At 45.5% G+C, this 18,632-nt stretch overlaps 1 protein-coding gene across 1 annotated transcript in view; it reads left to right on the forward strand.

Moving 5' to 3' along the window:
* Positions 1–13,634: 13,634 nt before the first annotated feature.
* Positions 13,635–18,632, forward strand: part of UNC13B (unc-13 homolog B) — a 211,865-nt gene continuing 206,867 nt past the window's right edge. The window contains exon 1 of the mRNA XM_030467074.1: positions 13,635–13,734. Coding sequence (XP_030322934.1) covers positions 13,713–13,734 — 22 coding nt within the window. The 5' untranslated portion in view covers positions 13,635–13,712. The remainder of the gene's footprint in view (positions 13,735–18,632) is intronic.

Consider the following 18,632-nt stretch of genomic DNA (forward strand, 5'->3'; position numbering starts at 1 on the left):
TGGGGATCCCTGGATGAGTTTCTCCAGCTCAGTGCAGGCGGGTGACCAAGCAAACGAGGTCACAGCCACGAGGGAGGCAGGAGCTCCAGATGCCCAGCTCCAAGCACCGTGGCTGCCCCTGTCCCAGGGAAGCATTTGCTGGGGTGCACACCCCCAGTGCCCTGGTGGAGAGGCATGAGAGTGGCTGGGGGCTGAGCAAAGTCCTCTGACCTGTGGGTGTTGTACTACACTGGTGAAAGGTGCTGTAGCCACCTTGGCAGTGAGAGCAATGGATGGGAAGTGTTTTGGGGCTCTATGCAGCAATTCCCAGCACAGAGGACCATCCTCTGAGTCTTTCATGCTTGGATTCACACATACACACAAAAAATCTCGTCCTGCTACCAAAGCTGGCTTGGTTTTAGTTCAGAGGGGAAAAAATGCACCCCAAGTGTGACCTAGTGATGACAAGTATCCCTTGCTGATGCAACTCAAGCCATTGAGGGAGTCCTTTTACCACCACACCCATACTGTGAAGGCAAAGGCACAAGCTGGGTAGCTTTCATCAGCAAAGCTTTCTGGTGTGGAAGCCCAAGGGCCAGGTCAGGTAGAGATCGTGGCTGTCTTGTTCTGAGTGCAGGTGGCTGAACTGCAGTGGGAGGCACTTGGCTACTTTTGGGGTAGCGGTCCCCAGGCTGTGCTGTCTGAAAAAGGGACAAACTGTTGCCAGAAACTGGCTGCTTGGCTTGACAGGGCTGGCTATGGAGTTTCATCTCCACCATCTCGCAGATGGAATAACCACAAAGGGGAGTCCATGCAGCTCTTACAGAAGTGCTGTTCTGCAGCCACGCATCCATGTTGCTGCCAAATGAGTGAGGGAAGGAAAGAGGATAATGTTCCTGAATTAAAGTTACAGCCCTTTCCTCTTCCATTACTAATCCCCATTCAGATTTAATCAGGCAAATAGTGTATTTCAGTGTTTGCTCTCTGAGTTACTGCAGCAACAACCCACTCCAGAGAGGCTGTACTTTGGTGACTGTTGTGCAAGGTCACAACAAAAAGAAAAACTTATCTCTGAGAGGCAGTGATATGAAACATAGCAGCAGGTAGAGACAAAATCCAGGGGCACCAAGGGAAAACAAACTCAACCAATGCTGCAGGTACTAGAACACACTTATGGAATACACTGGTCAGCTCTTGTTTTGAGAGCATTGCAAGGTGGGTGTGGATGGCAGCTGAAAACCTCAGAGGTGAAGGCAAACAGAGAGTGAAGAATTGGGAAAGCTGGGTGACAAATGCAGGAGATTCATGTGGTGTCTCTTTAGGACTTAGTCAGCCAGATGGGTTCAGCATTTGGCTGGGAAAAGGGCCTTTGCTGCACAGTTCAGAATAGCTCTGGTGGGAGCTTCAATGATATTCCTAACTGAAAGGGAGGGGGGAAGGACCAGAAGTGTTCTGCCAAAAGGCTCTGCAAGATCTTTGTGTGGAGAGAGGGCTGGATGAAAGATGCCACATCTGTTATGGCCTGAAAAACTGGCAGGATAATGATTTTGTACACTTTCTTTTGATGGAAAGACTTGATGAATATGAAGAGCTTTGTTCCAGCCAAATTGAAGTTCAGGACATGGGATGCACCTGTGAGAAGAAAACTGTGGCAGATTGAGGTTAATTTTGGGCAAAGAAAGTTGGGTCTGAGGCAGAGAGACACAAGTGCCCAGCATCGAGCAGTATGAGCTGCTACCCTTACTGAGAGAGAAAGCATCAGATTAATCTCATCTTGTTCCCTTCATCTGAGGGATCTGCAGGATCTCTTTAACAACTGGTGCAGAAAAAAAGTAATAATGGGGCATAGTTTGAATATGCATATGAGGTAACTGTTCCCAGTAAGTGTTTCAACGGATTATGGAGTAATACAGAAGGAAGAGCTCAGAGACAGACACCCACAATATAGACACTTGCATTTGCCCAGCTATATCCTGACCCAAAGAGGATCACACAGAAAGGCCAGGGGGATGCCTGCTCCAAGGGACACTCCAAGGGAACGTGAGGAATGTGAGGGCACAGAATGAAGAGAATGGGGTCTCAAAGATCAAAATGTGGTCAGTGACCCAGTGGTGACCAATCAGAGAACAGAGGACAGCAGCAGGGCCAAGAAGGAGCTAGAAAATGTCCTGGAGAGTTTTGCAGGAGGCAGAGCCGTTGTGCAGGCTTGCATAAACTCACTGTCCAGAGAAATCAGCCCCTCCTGCTTTTGCTACATATCCAAGACAAAGGCACATCCCACCTCCATGAAACAACTACAGCGCCCTGTGTGGCTGTATGAACAGAGAAAAATATAGAAAAGATGAGAATACTCAGTACCAGTGGTCTTGGAGGAAGATACAGGGATGAGTTTTGAAAAACTCCTGTGTGAGTGCAAAGGGATAATTCCTTTATCTCCATGTGCTTTTAAAAGAGAGCTGCTGGCTCCCAGCTGTTCTGCCTGCTCAGCTCTGGGCTGGAGACTCTGGTGTGCACCACATCCTCCTTTTTCATGTTGGGAAGGTCTTATGCTTTGGCTGATGGTCCAACAAACATCAAAAAGGCTATAAAAGCTCTGATTCTTCTTCCAGAAAGATGAGACATGGTACATACACCAGCTCCTCCCTCCCCCCATGCAGATGCAATTAGTACTAAAACTTAGTACCTAGGGGACATTCTGTTGCCTTCACAGCACCCTGCAGTTAGAGATTTTGGTTTGTAGGAACTCAGTCCATCAGCACTAAATTGGTGAGGCCACAGGGAGAAACTCTCCCTAAATAACATCAGTTATGCCACAAAACTGGGCAGTTTTGTGGCAAATCCTCATATTAACAAGCAACCCTGAAGAAACACATTAAGTTTGTCCCACAAGGCTCCTTGGTACTTCCAGACTCTACTAAAACCTCCAGTTCCTGCAGGGAACCATGCACCTCAGTACTGCTGGATGTTGTCATAACAGATCTTTGCACACTGAAGCAGGAGCTAGGCTCCTGTGGGTTCATAGGAGACCTCTAGACAAACTTGGCTGCCTTATGGGAAGGTGGATTCAGATAGGAATGTTTTCTTTGACATCTGTGTCAAAAGGGTTCTGGTGACAGAGTATCTGGCTTCTTGCAGTCAAGCTTGCCATGGATGCTGCAGGCTGTAATGAGATTAAGAACTGGGCTTTTTCCTGTGGATATGTCTGTCCAGGTTTGTTTTCAAGGAGCTCCTGGGTGCACAAGACAGCACCGGTGTCATCAGATGGGAACAGGAGGTGGTAGTTGGCTGGATGAGAGCTGCAGACTAGAGGGGAATGGCTGGGAAGGGGAAGAGGCAGACGATGGATAAAAGATCCTGTGATATGAGCAAAAATCTTTCTATCCAGTACCTTTGTGAACCTTCAGATATTTTGTGTGCGTGTGCATACATATCCCATGGGAGATAAATGGGTAGCAATTAAGGATCAAAAGCCAGTGCAAAATTATGGCATCGGCCTGACATTGCTTGCATTTTGGATGCCGACTTTTTCTAGATTTGTGCAGTTGACAGAATTCCATATTTTTCTAAGCAGAATTTTCTGTGTTAATGTGTGTAGCTCTGAACATGAAAGCAAACAGCATCTGGAAGCAAACAACTTGTAATGAGTGCCATTAAGAATTTCAGTCTGCAAACCACAAAATGATCCCTAGCGCATGTAAATGACTCTGCCAATCTGTTTCCTTCTGACCCACCAAGCATAACAATGACACTGGGTTCATTTTCCCTCTTGGGGGTGTCTTGCTGCTCACACCTCACCTCCATGAGCAGGTTCACATCAGCATCTCCTCAGGAGGTAGGAGGACCTTCGACCACCATAGGCAATATACAAGCCACTCAGGGAACAGCCATCTCACAGACAGGAGTCATTCCTCAAGCTCTGCCAGCATTTAGACAAGGGAAACAGCCTCCCTAATGACTAGAAATCCTGAAAGCATCAAATAATTTCAAGCCAGACTCCCAGGGGAAGAGGAATGGCATATACTGCACTGGGATTTGTCCTGGATGCTGGAACTAAGAGCAGTAACCTAAAGAAAGGGCTGTAGGGTCTCTGACAAGTGCATGTACATTCCACCTTGGCTTTATACACTTAGCAGGAAGTGTAAAGGGTCAGAATTTATGCCGGGTTCTGCCCTAAGACACTCTCGTTTAAGCAAATGTCATTTCAGGCAGGTTGCTTCTTCGTGGCCTCTTATTCCTCTAGAGAGCCCTCTGAGGACCAAAGAGGGAGGGCAGCAGCTGTCCTAGGGTGCTGTGGGCACTGCTCAGGATGGAGAGGGGGACTGGAGGTGTTGGTGGCACTTGCTCCTTCCCTTGGGGTGGGCTTGGACAGGCTTCCCAGGTGAGGTGAGGGATGGCTGTTGCATCAGGGTGTACTGCAAAGGGTGCAGGGTGTAACAACAAGGCTCAGGGCTGCTTGACCCTATAATAGCACTTGACAGCTATAATCCAGTAGCTGGGGACTCCTCACTCCTCAGCTTTTGCAGCTTGCTGCTGAGGCAAACCTCGACCATGGCAGGATCCTTGCAGGCCCTTTATCACAGGCCCAGTGTTTAAACAACCATATCTGTGCCAGGCTATTTCTCTCCAACATTTGCTGATTTTCCTAAGCAATTTTATGTAACCAGCTGGGCTGGATTTCCATTAGCATGGAGCAAAGGTTTATTGTCCTTTTTTTTTGCTTGTGATAGAAAAGAAAGGTAGGTGAACAGTATTTTTCTCTTTTTTGTTAATTCAAATTTTATTTATTTTTGCCATCAGCTCTTGGGAGAGGAGAAAAGAGCTTGTGAATGGTGTCTGTTTTGGCTGCAACACAAAATGATAATACCCAGCCCAAGAAACAGAGGATATATGGGACTGTTAGCTACAGTTTTGAATTTTGCTTTTCTATTTGCTTTTTCTCAATTTGTTCTATTCAAAGGAGCAGCAACCAGTATATAGAAATAGTCCCTAAATGTTAATAATCCTGTTCAGACAGTACTCCAGGCATTCCTGGGGAGGATTTCAAGGGGAGGTTTTCAAAACCTGCCCTCTCAGACCTGCCACCAGGGATAAAAGGTGAAGTTCAGCAACACATATATAAGTTATTGAGAGGTAGAGTTGATGAGAACAACAGCTTCTAGGTTGTAGTGCTAGGCATCACATGAGCATTTAAAGGACTAGATAAACTTCTCTTATCTTTGCATTTTAAATCACTTGGAAAAGGACTTTTCTAAATCTTTTGGGGAAAAAAGTGTCAAAGAGAGGAATAAAAATGGGACCTGGAGACCCCTGAGTGAAGCAGGGAGGACAGAACTGCAAAACGCTTGCTTACTGCTCAGCCCTTTTATGAAACTGGTGCAGAAAGTGTTCACAACCAGGCTTCAATTCTGCTGTTGCAGCTCTGGAAACTTGGTGTGTGTGACTGAGGGAGGGTGAGCCTGCCCTCCTGCTTTCCCCATTCTTCACATAGCAGGAGAGCACAATAAGAATGCATGTCATTTGGGCTCTGGCACCTATGGAACGACTGGGCTGAAAGGTTAAAGAGCCTGTTTGCATAGGAAATGTCAGTCATTTGGCCACTTCTAGAGGGCTAGTGGCTCTCAGAGACTGTAGGAGGTTGTCTTTTCCTTGCAAGGTACTTTGTTGCTTTAGAAAGTAATTTTACTAGAGTGTTATAAAAATTCTCTGACAAAACCCATGTTGCTCATAAATGCAGTTGAATGCCCTCCCATATTCTTCACGGCACTTACCAAGACATTTTTTTTTTCTTTTATGTAGAAGTCCCCCTTCTCTCAGATAACAGGTACACTGCAACACAAAATCACACTGGAAGGGAGAAACTCTGGCCAGCTGTACCACAGCAAAGCAAGAGGGTACCCTTGTGTGCCCAAGGGGTAACAAGGTTTTCCTTGTGCCTGAGATACTCCTTGCCAGAGGTTGACTGCCTCTGTGGCTTCTGGCTGTGCTCTCGGGATGGTGAAGCAGGTCAAACAGGCAGAAGAGCCCTTTGTGGTCCCATGGTGCTTCTTCCTCAGAGCCCATCACTTTGGCTCTGTTTGCCAACAACTTTAATTTTGACAAATAGCTCTTCTTTTATCTCCAACAAATGTTCTTATTCAATGAATAAGAGCTACCAAAGCAAGAGAAAAGTTATCCCCTCAGGCTTCTTTATTGAAGACTAACCTTTTGCACTCCTCAAAGGTCTGTTAATGCAAACAGAAGGAAAAATGAAGACACAGCTGTAAGGCAGGAAACTAGTCTGGCTGTGGTGAGGGGCTTTGTACCTTGCCAAATTAAAAATTAAAACCAAAATATCTGATTTCTCTAGAATAAAATTTATTCCCTCCATTTTTAAATGGGAACCCATAGCAAAGTGGAGTATGGAATGCCAGAATGGATGTGACATATTCCTATTAAATGAGAAGGTGACTATCCCACAGGACTGTGTCTATCTGTATATTTAATCTCCAGTCATCAACGTCAGGAAATACCAGCCCAATCTTGAAATGATCTGCTGTGCATAATGGGTGCCATTCATGCCTGAGAGGCGTTAACTCAAACAGAAAGAGCTCCAAAACAGAAATCATACAGTCGGAGCCAGTGATGTCTGGACCACTTCAGAAAGATGCCTATTTTAATTCTGGTAAATCAAAATTAGAGAGGGGTTTTGTTGGATCTCATGGCAAAATATTAGGAAGAGGAAAAACTATGTTTGAACTGAAAGGTGAAGTTGGAAGGAGGATTAAGAAAATGAGGAAGCTGGAAATAGGGGCTGCAAAGGGGTTCCTGTAAAGTACCACATCAAACTAGCAAGCTCAGTGTGAAAGGGACAGGGCTGGGAAAAAGGGGTAGTGTGGTTGTAGGGACAGGGCTTCTGACCCCAGAGATTTCTTTAGTCCTGTGTCTCCATGCCCCTATCTCCAGACTCTCAGATATCAGGGCGGTGTGACAAGGGAGTCAGAGATAAAACATAGCCAAGAATAACTATTGCTGAAAGGACAACTACTGCCAATCATAAAGATCACTTCAGTCTAAGGCAGAGGCTTTCAGAGAACCTGAACATCCTTCAGCTCATGCATATGTAATGGCACTTGCTTTTAAGGGAGCAACAATAGTGGCAGTGTCCATGCTGACCAAGTGAGGGGTCCCTAGCAGACAGACCCAGCCCCAGTATGCATGGTCAGATCCTGGGGGTCTGTACTTCACCCTGACCCTGTGCTTCTGGCTTTGCTGAGCACTGCTTAAACAGAGACCCCATGCTGCATGTGTGCAGTAGCTCTGGGTGCACCCTGCAGCACAATCCCACTGTACTGCTCAAGGACAAAGCACTGCAATATGAACAAGAAGTGCTGTGTTTGGGGTGCTTGGGATAATTGCATGAGAAATAGGTTCAGTTCTATCATCTCCAGCATGAGCGGTTGAAAGACTTTTCTACAGAGCAGCTGTAATTGAAAGGTCAGTTCCCATGGAAGCTGCCCTATTATGCAGAGGGGTTTTTACCCTGAGATGAACAGATGCTTCTCTCCTCTCCAGTCTTTTGAACATGGATTTGTAATGTAAAAAACTGGCAGATCTCTTTGTGCTATCTGTAGAAATGGTTATGTGGTGACAGTATCCAAGCATTGCATTGCTGCTAACATATTTATAATCACGATAGCCCTTGTCTTTACCACCTCCTTCCTGAAAGTATTGTCACAGCCTCCATTTTGTGGATGTAGTGAGAGAGACTACTAGACTTTAAACCCTGTTGTTTGAAGTCTAAACCCTACCCAAGTGCCCACGCTGTGCAGGGAGGAAAGCTAAATGGCTACAGAGAGTTCCTGAGCACAACAAAAGGAAAGACTCAGTACAGAGACTTCAATGGCGTGGTGCCAGGTTGAGAAGGACTGTTGAAGAATCTCTGATTCAAATGGAAATTCAAATGAGGCTGCTGGTTAATGCCTTAAATTGCAAGATCACTGTCACTCGCAGATGTCACCAATCCTTGTGAAAAGTCAGGACAGGCACAATGGAAAGAAGATGCTCAAAGTTACTGATCAGAGTGTGGCTGGCTGTTGGGCTGGGCTGCTGCCCCTCACTGCCCTGTTCACCTTGCTGCCCTGATGGTGTAGGAGTCCTATCCATTACCAGATCTTTAAAATTTCGTGGGTATCATCCTGTTTGAGCATTTTGGAGTGTTAAAACCAACATTTTGTTTTACCTATAACTGAGAGGACTGTAGGCTTCTTCCTTGCAGGTTTCAGTGCATGTATAGTGTTCCTCAGCTACTGCACTGAATATGAGCTGTGATAAACTCCAGAGAAAGTTGCATTTCAAGGTGCTATTGAAACGGGTCCCTCACACATGTAAGACACAATGCAGTGTTGTGAAAAAGGTCCTATGATACCCTAACTTTTCAGCAGATGTTACATTTTATTAGTAAGCAAATAAAGCAAAAATAGCAGTGAAAGAGATTTCAGAAGCCTGCTACCTTTACAGTCAAATCTGAGAGTTGCTCCCCAACATCAGGACATGAATCAACTGCTTAATCTACATTCAGCACCTAATTCCTACCAAATGTCATAGAGTAAATTAAAAGCTTTTTTTCCTTATCTTTAGAGCTTAGCCCCAAAAAACCAGGTCTGAGATGATTTTTTTTGTCAGTTGCATAACAGAAAAATGGTTTAGCAGATCTAAACCCTTTGATTTAAAATAAAGCCCACGTGCGTTTGCTACATGCCAAGTTTCAGCTTGAGCCATTCCTCAGGAGTAGAAATACGAAACTCAAAAATGCAGAGGAGCAAGAAGGGAGGAAGAAAACACAGTTTACTTAGACCGCAAATGTAGCCCCACTATTGCTCTATGAACAGGGAAACTAGCAAATGGGCAGATATAAAACAGCTGGGAAGCTGTGGTGATGGCAGTATCACCCATTTATTACTTTCCTATCCAGCAGCAGGTGAGCTGAGACTGATGGCTGGGGTCAGAGCTGCCGGAGAGAATTAACTCTTTCTTTGCAGGAAGTGTAAACTGGGAATCAATTCAGAGCTGGCAGTAATATCTGCTTCCTGAGTTTGGAGTGTACCTCGGTTTTGTTCAGAAAGTCACGTAGGTTTAAGGTGTATGAAGGATACCATAGTGTGCTTGACGTACTTTGTATTTCCTTTTTAATTCAGGAAGACTCTCCATTAAAAAGAAATACAGTGCTGACAGACTGTACTGCCTGTGCTACCAGAGCACGCTGTCAGCTGCGGAATTTAGATGCAGTCTGCTACAATGGGATTTGGAGCTTTGCTTATAGTTAAGTATTTGTGAATCTGGCACTCCCTTTTGTGGATTTGCAGAAACAGACCTGGACGAATCATTTATGTTCAAGAGACTGAGGACAGCACAAGAAGTAGTGGATGTTTTTTTCTCTTTCTGTTGCAGTGTTTTTTATCACTAAAGTACTTTTATGTTTATGTCAGGAAGAACTAGAAAAAATAACAGAGAAAGATGCATTTGGGGAGTGCCACTTGATCTGGAGAAACATAAGGAAATTGAATTCAAGGACCAAATACAATTTAGAAGAGAGTAGTTCTACCTTGCAAAAGTTTCAATAGTGGCTTGGTCCTTCTTCGAGCCTCTTGGAAGTGGAAAGGAGAAGAGAGGTAAAGGTAGGCAAACAGACAAGTAACCACTGTATTTGAGGACCAGAATTATACAAATCACATCTTTTGATTAGATAAAGACTGGTAAAACACTTGTGTCTAACTAGGCTGCAGAACTACAGGAAAATCATAAAACCTGTGATAATCCCAGCCTTCGCAGTTACTCCTGGTATTAAGATATCTCATCCTAGCTACAAGATGCTTGATTGCCGTACTTGCTAATAGCACATTACTATGATGTTAAAACACGTATGACATTATCAGACCTGTATAATTTATGGTATGATAGCATTTACAAGCTGTGGGCAAGATAGGGGCTTGCTGTACCAGGTGTTGTGTGACTCAGTGGGTGACAACGATGACCTCAAAGGCTTTAATTTTTAATTAGGCCAGGTAGTGCTATGGGGCTTGGTAGAGGGAGAAGAGCAGTGCTGACAGGATTGTGTGTGTCTATGTCAGAAATTAACTCATGCACTGTTTAAAAGTTTTTGTTTGGAGCAAGGCTGCAGAGGAAGACAGAAAAGGAAGGGCAGCAGAATAGCTCAGGGACCCCTGAGCAGATATTTTGTTGATTAAAAGCTCTGAGGCTCTGTTGAATGCAGAGGAGCATTTGAAAAGGCAGAGGGTCTGGCATTCTACCCTAAGTCACATGAGAGATAAATGACAAGGGCTTTTTTAGAGAAAAACACTAACATTCACTGAAGTTAACTGAAAAGGCAGTATTGTGCCCAGATCACAGGTGGGGCAGGCTCTGATGATGTATGGCCAAAACACAGAGGCTGGTGTTCTGGAGCCCCATACCTGTCTGCCACTGCTATGCTTGAGTAACAAACACCTAAAAAAGCAAACCAGAGTTCTGAGTTTAGCAGCATTTCAGCAGCATTTCAGCAGCACTGAGGCCAGTTCAGGAACAAGAAGAGGAGATTCCTTTCTCACCTGCCTCAGTGCTGGCATTAGCAGCTCCCTGCACAGACTGACCACATTCACACACCCCGTGGAAGTGTTCCCAGCCCCTCCAGGCTGCCCCTGGTAACGCTTTTAGCACACAGTCTGCTTTTTTTTTTTTTTTTTTCCCATTATGTTTTGCCCTTTCAAGTGGTCCCTTGGTATCTCAAGGTTTACATACATTTTTGATACATTTCCTTGATACACACTGTGCAGCAAACACAAGGCAGGAAAAAAGGCAGTAAAACACACTGTGATGGACACAGCAGAAAAATCTTTCCTGTCTAGGTATGAAGTTTGGGAAGGTTGGTGTCTTTTGAAACACCCAGCTAGAATTGTTTTTCTCTACCCTTAGTGTAGACTTTCGAGCTATTCTAAAGAATAAAACAATAGCAATCACATTTTATGACACTTTGCTGTTGATTTTCAATATCAGAAAGTATTTGTTTGTCTTTGGATCCTTTGTTTGGAACAAAAAGTATGTTCTGCAGTGTTAATGGTTATTTATAGGCTGGGATGAAGCAGCACTAAAAGCATTAGAAGCTAACAGAGGACATCACTGTGACTAGTCTCAGGGGAGCCCAGGGAGTGGTTCTCCCTGAAACAGGCAGCAGACCTGTGAAACACCTTACCAGATGAGGATACAAGGACTTTGCAGGGGTCTGAGAAAGTCTAGGCAAGCTGAGAGGTAGACTGGGGATCACCAGCATCATATCAGGCTCAGGAAACCCTCAGAGCTGGTCACACTTTGGAAGTGACAGGGTACTGAGGAAGAACTTAAGACACAACAACCATGCCTCCTTGTCCTGCTCCTGCACTTCCTAAAGTGGCTGCTACAGCTTTTTGCTACGGCAGGGGATATGGAGGGCTGCTGCTGTGCATCAGTTGAGCTTATGGTGATAGAGCATGGCCCAGGTGGTGTGTAAATGGTGGGGATTACTCTCCTGCATAGATGCAGGCAGCATACTCTATGTGCAGTAAGTTCTCTTACTTTGAAGGTGTAGAACAAAAATGAAAAAAATGAGAAAAAGGGGAAGAAAAACCAACAGCAGCAAAGTACCCAAAAGCCCCCAGCTAAGTACAGCTCTCTACCCTAAGCTGGGACATGTCCAAGCTTGGCTATGGAAAAGGACCAGGGTGCTGTACCCACTGGCTTGACCTGTGGTCTACTGGCACCCATGGGTGGTCCCCTGGCCTTTCCACCTGCACACAGCACCCGAGCAATGCTGGCTGCAGGTGGCAAACACATCCATCCCAATGAAGGCCATGCCAGTGTGCCCAGCTGTAGGTTCCAGCTGTGTTTTCATATAATCATGGAACTGTTTGGTCATATAATCATGGACCTTTAAGGTCAAGTCTAATCGTTAATGCAGCACTGCCAAACCATGTCTACCACCAAACCGTGTCCCTCAGCACCACATCTACATGTCTTTGAAATACCTCCAGGGATGGTGATTCAACCAGCTCCCTGAAACAGCCTGTTTCACTGTTTGATAACCTTTTCTGTGAAAAAGTTTATTCTAATATCCAATTTAAACCTCCCCTGGTAGAACTTGAGGTCATTTCATCTCATGTTATTGTCAATTGGGAGATCAACCCTGACTTGGCTCCAATCTCCTTGTTGTAAGAGCATAGTAATGTCTCCCTTCTACCTCCTTGTATGCAGACTAAACCATTCCAGTTATCTTCTGGGTAGACTGGATAGCATAAGACTTGCTCTCCAGACCCTTCACCAGCTTTGTTGCCCTTCCCTGGACACACTCCAGCCCCTCAATGTCCTTCTTGTAGTGAGAGGCCCAGAACTGAACACAGGATTTGCGATGTGGCCTCAGCAGTGCCTGGTACAGAGGGACAATCACTGCTCCAGTCCTGCTGGCCACACTGTTGCTGGTACAAGCCAGATGCTGTTGCCTTCCTGGCCACCTGGGCATATGCTGGCTCACATTCAGCCAACTGCTGACCAACACCTCTGGGTCCTTCTCCTCCAGGCAGCTTTCCAGTCACTCTTCCCCAAACCTGTAGTGTTGCCTGGGGCTGTTGTGACCCAGTGCAGGACTTGGCACTTGTTGAACCTCATATAACTGGTCTCAGCCCATCAATCCAGCCTGGCCACGTCCTTCCTACCCTCCATGCACAACTTGGGGTCATCTGCAGGGTGAGGGTGCGCTCGATCTCCTTGTCCAACGTTCATTGGTAAAGATACTAAAGAGAACAGGCCCCAATACAGAGTCCTGGTGAACACCTCTGGTGACCACCCACCAGCTGGATTTAACTCACAGAATGGTTTGGGTGGGAATGGACTCTAAAGATCAACAATGTCCAACTGTCCTGCCATGGACATGGACACCTCTCAGTAGACCAGGCTGCTCCAGGCCCCATCCAACCTGGCCTTGGACACATCCAGGGATAGGGCAGCCACAACTTCCATGGGCAGCCTGTGCCAGTGTCTCACCACCCTCACAGGGAAGAATCTCTCCCCAGTATCTGACCTAAGCCTCCCTTTTCCTGCTTTGGATTAATTCCCCCTTGTCCTACCACTTGTAAAAAGTCCCTCCCCAGCTTTCCTGTAGCCCCCCCAGGTACCAAGATATGTGTGTGTGTGTGTGTGTGTGTGTGTGTGCGTGTGTGGAGTGTGTGTAGAGACTGTGTGTGGGAGGGAGAGAGTGTGTGTGGAGCGTATTTGTGGAGTGTGTGTGTAGACAGTGTGTGGGAGGGAGGAGGGGAGGGGGGGAGTGTGTGTGTATGTGTAGGGAGGGAGGGAGCATGTGGACTCTATGTGTGTGCGTAGTGTGCGTTTCTGTGTGTGTGTCTGTGTGTGTGTGTCTGTGTGTAGAGTGTGTGAGTGGAATGTGTGTGTGTAGAGTGAGTGTGTGTGTATGTGGAGTGTGTGTGTCTGTGTGTGTGTGATTGTGATTTTGTGTGTGTGTGTGATTTTGTGTGTGTGATTGTGATTGTGATTGTGATTGTGTGTGTGTGTGTGTGTGTGTGAGAGAGAGTGTGCCCCGCCCTTCCCCGCCCCGCCCGGGCCGGTGCCGCCCCCACTCCCGCCCGTCCCGCCCTCCCGCCCTGTGGCAGCGGGGCGGCATGAGGAGAGCCGGGGGCGGCCGGTGGGGCCGTAGCTGAGGCGCGGCTGCCGCCGCCATGTCGCTGCTGTGTGTGCGAGGTGAGTCCGGTGGTCCTGAGGCAGCAGCGGGGTGGGGATGGGCTGGGCGGTGTCCGGTGCCGGGAGCGCTCGTCCCGGTGGCCTTCTGCCTCACTTGTGGGGAGAGAGGTGGAGCCGGGTCCTCAGAGGAGAGCCCGAGCCCGAACCCGTCCGCCCCGAGCAGCTGCCGCCACAGCGAGCTGTCAGCCGGGCACCCCGTTCCGGAGGGGGAGCGGTGCCGGGAGACCGAACGCGTGTGCGGGGAATGGGTGTCCTGCCTTAGAACAACTTCTGTCTCTCGGGGAGAGGAGACAAAGCGTCCCGGTGACTTCCCGGCTCAGTGGGGTGCCCGCCTTCCTGCCCATCCTCGGGCTGCCGGCACCAGGGCGGCTTGGGGAACCGGGAGAGGCGGGAGAGCAGGTGCGATGTTGGGGAGCAGCCATCCCGCCCGCGGCCGAAACCCCGGGGGAAGCCGTGTTTGACTTTCGTAGTTGGTTGGAACACGAGTTGAAACGCTGGTGCTGTGAGGGAAACCGTGCCCGGAGGAAGCGGGCTGCTGCCAGTGGCAGTTCTCACTCCCTGCCTGCTCATTATAACGCGTTATTGTTTCAGATACATTACCAGTTATCTTCTCATCCTGCCATCAAGCCGCGTTCCCTTGCTGAACAGGTTGCTGGAAGGTGGCACTTTCTCTGATGGGCTGGATTATAGTGCCAGCAGCTTGATTTTCTATCTCAGGTTTTCAATTTCTTGGTCTCTTGTATTAAAGAAAAAAAAAAAAAAAAGAAGAAAAAAAGGAAAAATAAAAATAAAAAAGAAAAATAAAACAAAAGAAAAGGAAAAAAATCCCTGGGGAAAACCATCTGCAAGGGCTCATGCTTCTGGGATGTGTCTGCTGTCAGTGTTCTGCGCTGAACGCTGTGGTCACAGGGTGTCCCCGGACCAGCCGTGCCCTGCGGCTTAGAAGTATGGTTTTAATGTTCTCAGCTCCTTTGCCAGGTGTGGTAAAAAAACAAAGTGGCACTGGTGTGCTGCTCTTTTGCCAGCTGTGGTAAAAAAAAAAAAAAAAAAAAAAAAGTGGCACTGGAGTGCTGCGGATAGTTGAGCTTTTCTTTCACTCACATCAGATGATTTGATAGGAGATCTTCATCCTGCTGTTTGCCACCTCTTTGAATCAAAATCCTTGTGTTGAGAGCGTTAATAAAGAGGTGCCAGGAGAGTATCTTGAGTGTGTGTTATTCTGGGGAGAGCGCTGTTCTTGCAGGAGAGTGGTTTTGAATTGAATTTCATCCCTTGTATTAAACGCTGGTGGTGTTTAAGGAGCTAGGGGAGGCACACAATTGTGAAGCATGTCTTAAAATTGGGGTTTTTTTGATGCAGTTCTGTCTAAACTGAAGCATGTGTAGTGTCTGGTAGACCTGTTTAGTTAATTTTGAGGGACTCTTATGTCCCATCTGCTAAGAGTTGTGAAAGAACCGAGATGGATAAATGAATTGATGAAAATATCTTGTCTCTCTCTTCAGGGTCTTAATTCTTGGTCTGAAGAGTCTTTGGGACAAAAAGAGACATTGGAAAAAGTTGCCAGGGAAGTTGTGGATGCCCCATCCTGGGAAGTGTTTTAAGGACAGGGTAGACAGAACTTTGAGCAACCTGAAGTGGAAGGTGTCCCTGCTAAAGCTGAAGAAGAAACTTGAAGTGGCTGGTGGCTGTGTGTGGAGATAGAGAGTTAGTGTGAAAATTTTGTCCTTCATTTCTATCTGTTTCCAGGTGTTAAAATAATAGAAAATACCAGCAGTAATTTAGGTAGATACTGAGTGACTTTATTATAAGAATGGAAATTCTGTCAGTTTACTAAACCTGAAGTAACATGTTTTCTGAAATGGCCATGACTGCAAGAGTGAGCTGGTGAGATCGCACAGGTATGACACATTGAACATAAAATGCAGGTATGCTGAGATAGAGCAGTCTGGAAGTGAAAACAGGTACCAAGAGCTGAGGTAAAAGAATAGTTTTCATGGCAAGGGGAAGAAAACTGTACTAACTGTCACTACTTTAAAAGAAGTGACACTTCTCTTGATTTTTTCTTTGCACTTAACTAATTTTGCTGAGAAAGTAGTGCAGCTGTTACTACGATGGAAAAGCTGTTTTTTCCCCCATTAAAGATGATGCACATACAAGACTGCATAGTAACATGGGGTTGGATGCTGCAGACCTGAGATTAAAAATGGAAGACAACAAAAAAACATGTGAAAGAATTGTAGGCGATTGGGACACTGTTAAGAGCCTCTGAACTGCAGTTTAACAGATAAAGGGAAATGTGGAAAAAACCCTAAGTGACAGTGTAACAAGAAGCCTGGCAGCCAGATAGATAGTGTTGTAATTCAATTATTATTTTTTCCCCCTTGAATTATGCACATTAATAATATCTTAATGAATGGCTGATCTAAAACAGTGCACACTGAACTTATCTGACTGCTGCCTTTGTTCTTGAAAGAGCAGCTAACATCTGTGGCTTCTTGTTCTTATGGTTTGTAGTGCATTTCTTTTACATTTTCTACTTAGATGTGAAAAATCAAGATTTTTTTTTTTTTTTTTTTTTTTAAATGTTGAAGTATGTCTTCTGTACAACAACCTGACAGAAAATCTAAGCTCAGGGGAATTTGGGGAATCTGGGCTCACCTGCCAGTCTTCAGAGCATGTGTGCAGTGAGCCAGCAGTAAGAGGCTGTTGTAGGAGTAAATTAAGGGATTCTTTTGGAGCAGGAAGGTGTGCAGAGGGTGTAAGTGAAGTGAAGCAAAAACCAAATCCTGAGTATTACATGAAAAAGGCTTTTAGAAGAGACTTCTTCATATTTTGATTCTGTTTCTTAAGTGCAAAAGAGATGCATGGGCTCCTTTTTAGAGCAGCTGTGTCTGGATTATGTCTGATAATCTTCTCTTGGCATAGTTTGCTTTATTAGTTTACGTTTAGTGTTGTATTTGTGGAAATAGCACATATAAAACTAATCCCAGTGAAGCAGTCTAGGTTTTCTCATCAGTCTTGTATTATTAACTTTCTTGGATGTCTCTTGAAAGTCTTGATCTTAGCTCAGATCTGAACTTAATGTTTTTTTCTTCTGATCTTTCATGTTTTCTGAGTTACAGATAGAAATAACTGTTCTCTCAACACAGCTTCCGTGGGCCATAGCAAAGGAGGACTCTGCTGAGGCTGGATCACCCTGTCACAGGTGCTCTGTTAGCATCATTGTCCTGAGACATACATCAGACCTTTTTACTTGCTTTATTACGTCTCCAACTTGTGGTATCTCAGGATGGTAATGGTTCTCTTCTAGTTTTCCTTCTCTCTGCTTTTTAACAGGTTATGCTGTGTCTTCAGTGCTCTTTCAGTGCCTGGTGTTTCAACCTGTCTTTTCCATCTGATAATGATAGTAAAAATCATGTCTCTGTCTCATGCTGTCCCTATCCTGTTTGGTCTATCAGTCTCTGACATTCTTTGCTATTGCAAGGACATTGGCAGTGGGCATCTTCCCTCCTCCCTGTGCACAGTACCTGGCTTAATCCCAGGAGGGCATAGTGCTTATGCCTGATGCACTTTTGTTTTGGGGCCAAATCCACAGAATCCATGTGAGATTTGGGTGCTTGGGGTATGGAGGAGATAGTCATAATCACTGAATGGTTTGGGTTGGAAGGTACCTTAAAGATCATCCAGTTCCAGCCCCCCTGCCATGGGCAGGGACACCTCCCACTGGACCAGGTTGCTCCAAGCCCCATCCAACCTGGCCTTGAACACTTCCAGGGATGGGGGAGCCACAGCTTTTTATGGCAATCTGTTCCACTGTCCCACCACCCTCAAATTGAAGAATTTATTCCTAATGTCTAACCTACATCTGTCATCTTCAAGTTTTAAACCATTTTCCCTTGCCCTCTCACTACACACCCGTGTAAAAAGCCTACCCCAGCTTTCTTGTAGGCCCCTTTCAGATACTGGAAGGTTGCTATAAAAGTTAGATCATCTTTCCTGATCTTGCACAATAAAATTTTAAGTTGTTGGCTGTTACGTGAAATGACAGCATGTGGAGGTTTGAAACATTTTTTTTTTCTCCTACCATTTATCTTGCTGCTGCTCTGAAGTGCTAAAAAGCTCCCTTATCTTGTGATGCTTTTGGTCTGTCAGAATAGCTGGTGTGTTGGAATACTACTTGGTGAACTTAACTGTGCATCCCTGTAGTGCCAGCAAAATTCATGTTCTGATGTCTATCCACCACACTGAACTCTGTTGAAATCCCAGTGAAAGAAGCAAACAGGGAAAATGAATGTTAGCAGTGGCAGAAATGAAAACATGTTCATCTTGTGTTGTAGTTAGAAATATCCATAACTAGAAGCCTGGAAGTCATATGTCAGGACTTCTTCTTCATGTTTAAAGGATTTTTTTTTCCCTTCTGATGTAATAACCTCGACTTTCAGTGTTCTCTGTAAGCCTGACTGCAGTGCTTCCAGCTCTTTCTGTCTCAAGGGTGAAGGTCTCTAGCTGGAGCTCCCTGTATTGCACATTGTACTTGTAAACAGTACTCTTAGCAGTAGGGTAGTTGTATTGCTGCGACAGTATTCTGAAATGCTTGCAGAATTGGAAAACCAACCGTACCTATCTCTCTGTAGATCAAAGTGGAAAAGAACAGAATTGGACTCTAATAGTGATAGAAAAAGAGGTTATAAAGATAGGGTAAGAAAAAAGGAAGTAATGCTTCATGAAGAGTATGCTGTGTAGGTATGTTCAACTCCTTTTCTTTGGTTGCAGTTAGGAAGGTACATGTCTACATAGTATTGGAACAAAATAAAATGCATTAGAAACTTGGATAAAAAGAATCTGCTACTAATGCAGCTTCTTTGAGTACTAAGTGCTGTGGTTATAAAGCTGTAATT

This window comes from Calypte anna, chromosome Z (assembly GCF_003957555.1).
Source record: "Calypte anna isolate BGI_N300 chromosome Z, bCalAnn1_v1.p, whole genome shotgun sequence".
Classification (NCBI taxonomy): domain Eukaryota; kingdom Metazoa; phylum Chordata; class Aves; order Apodiformes; family Trochilidae; genus Calypte; species Calypte anna.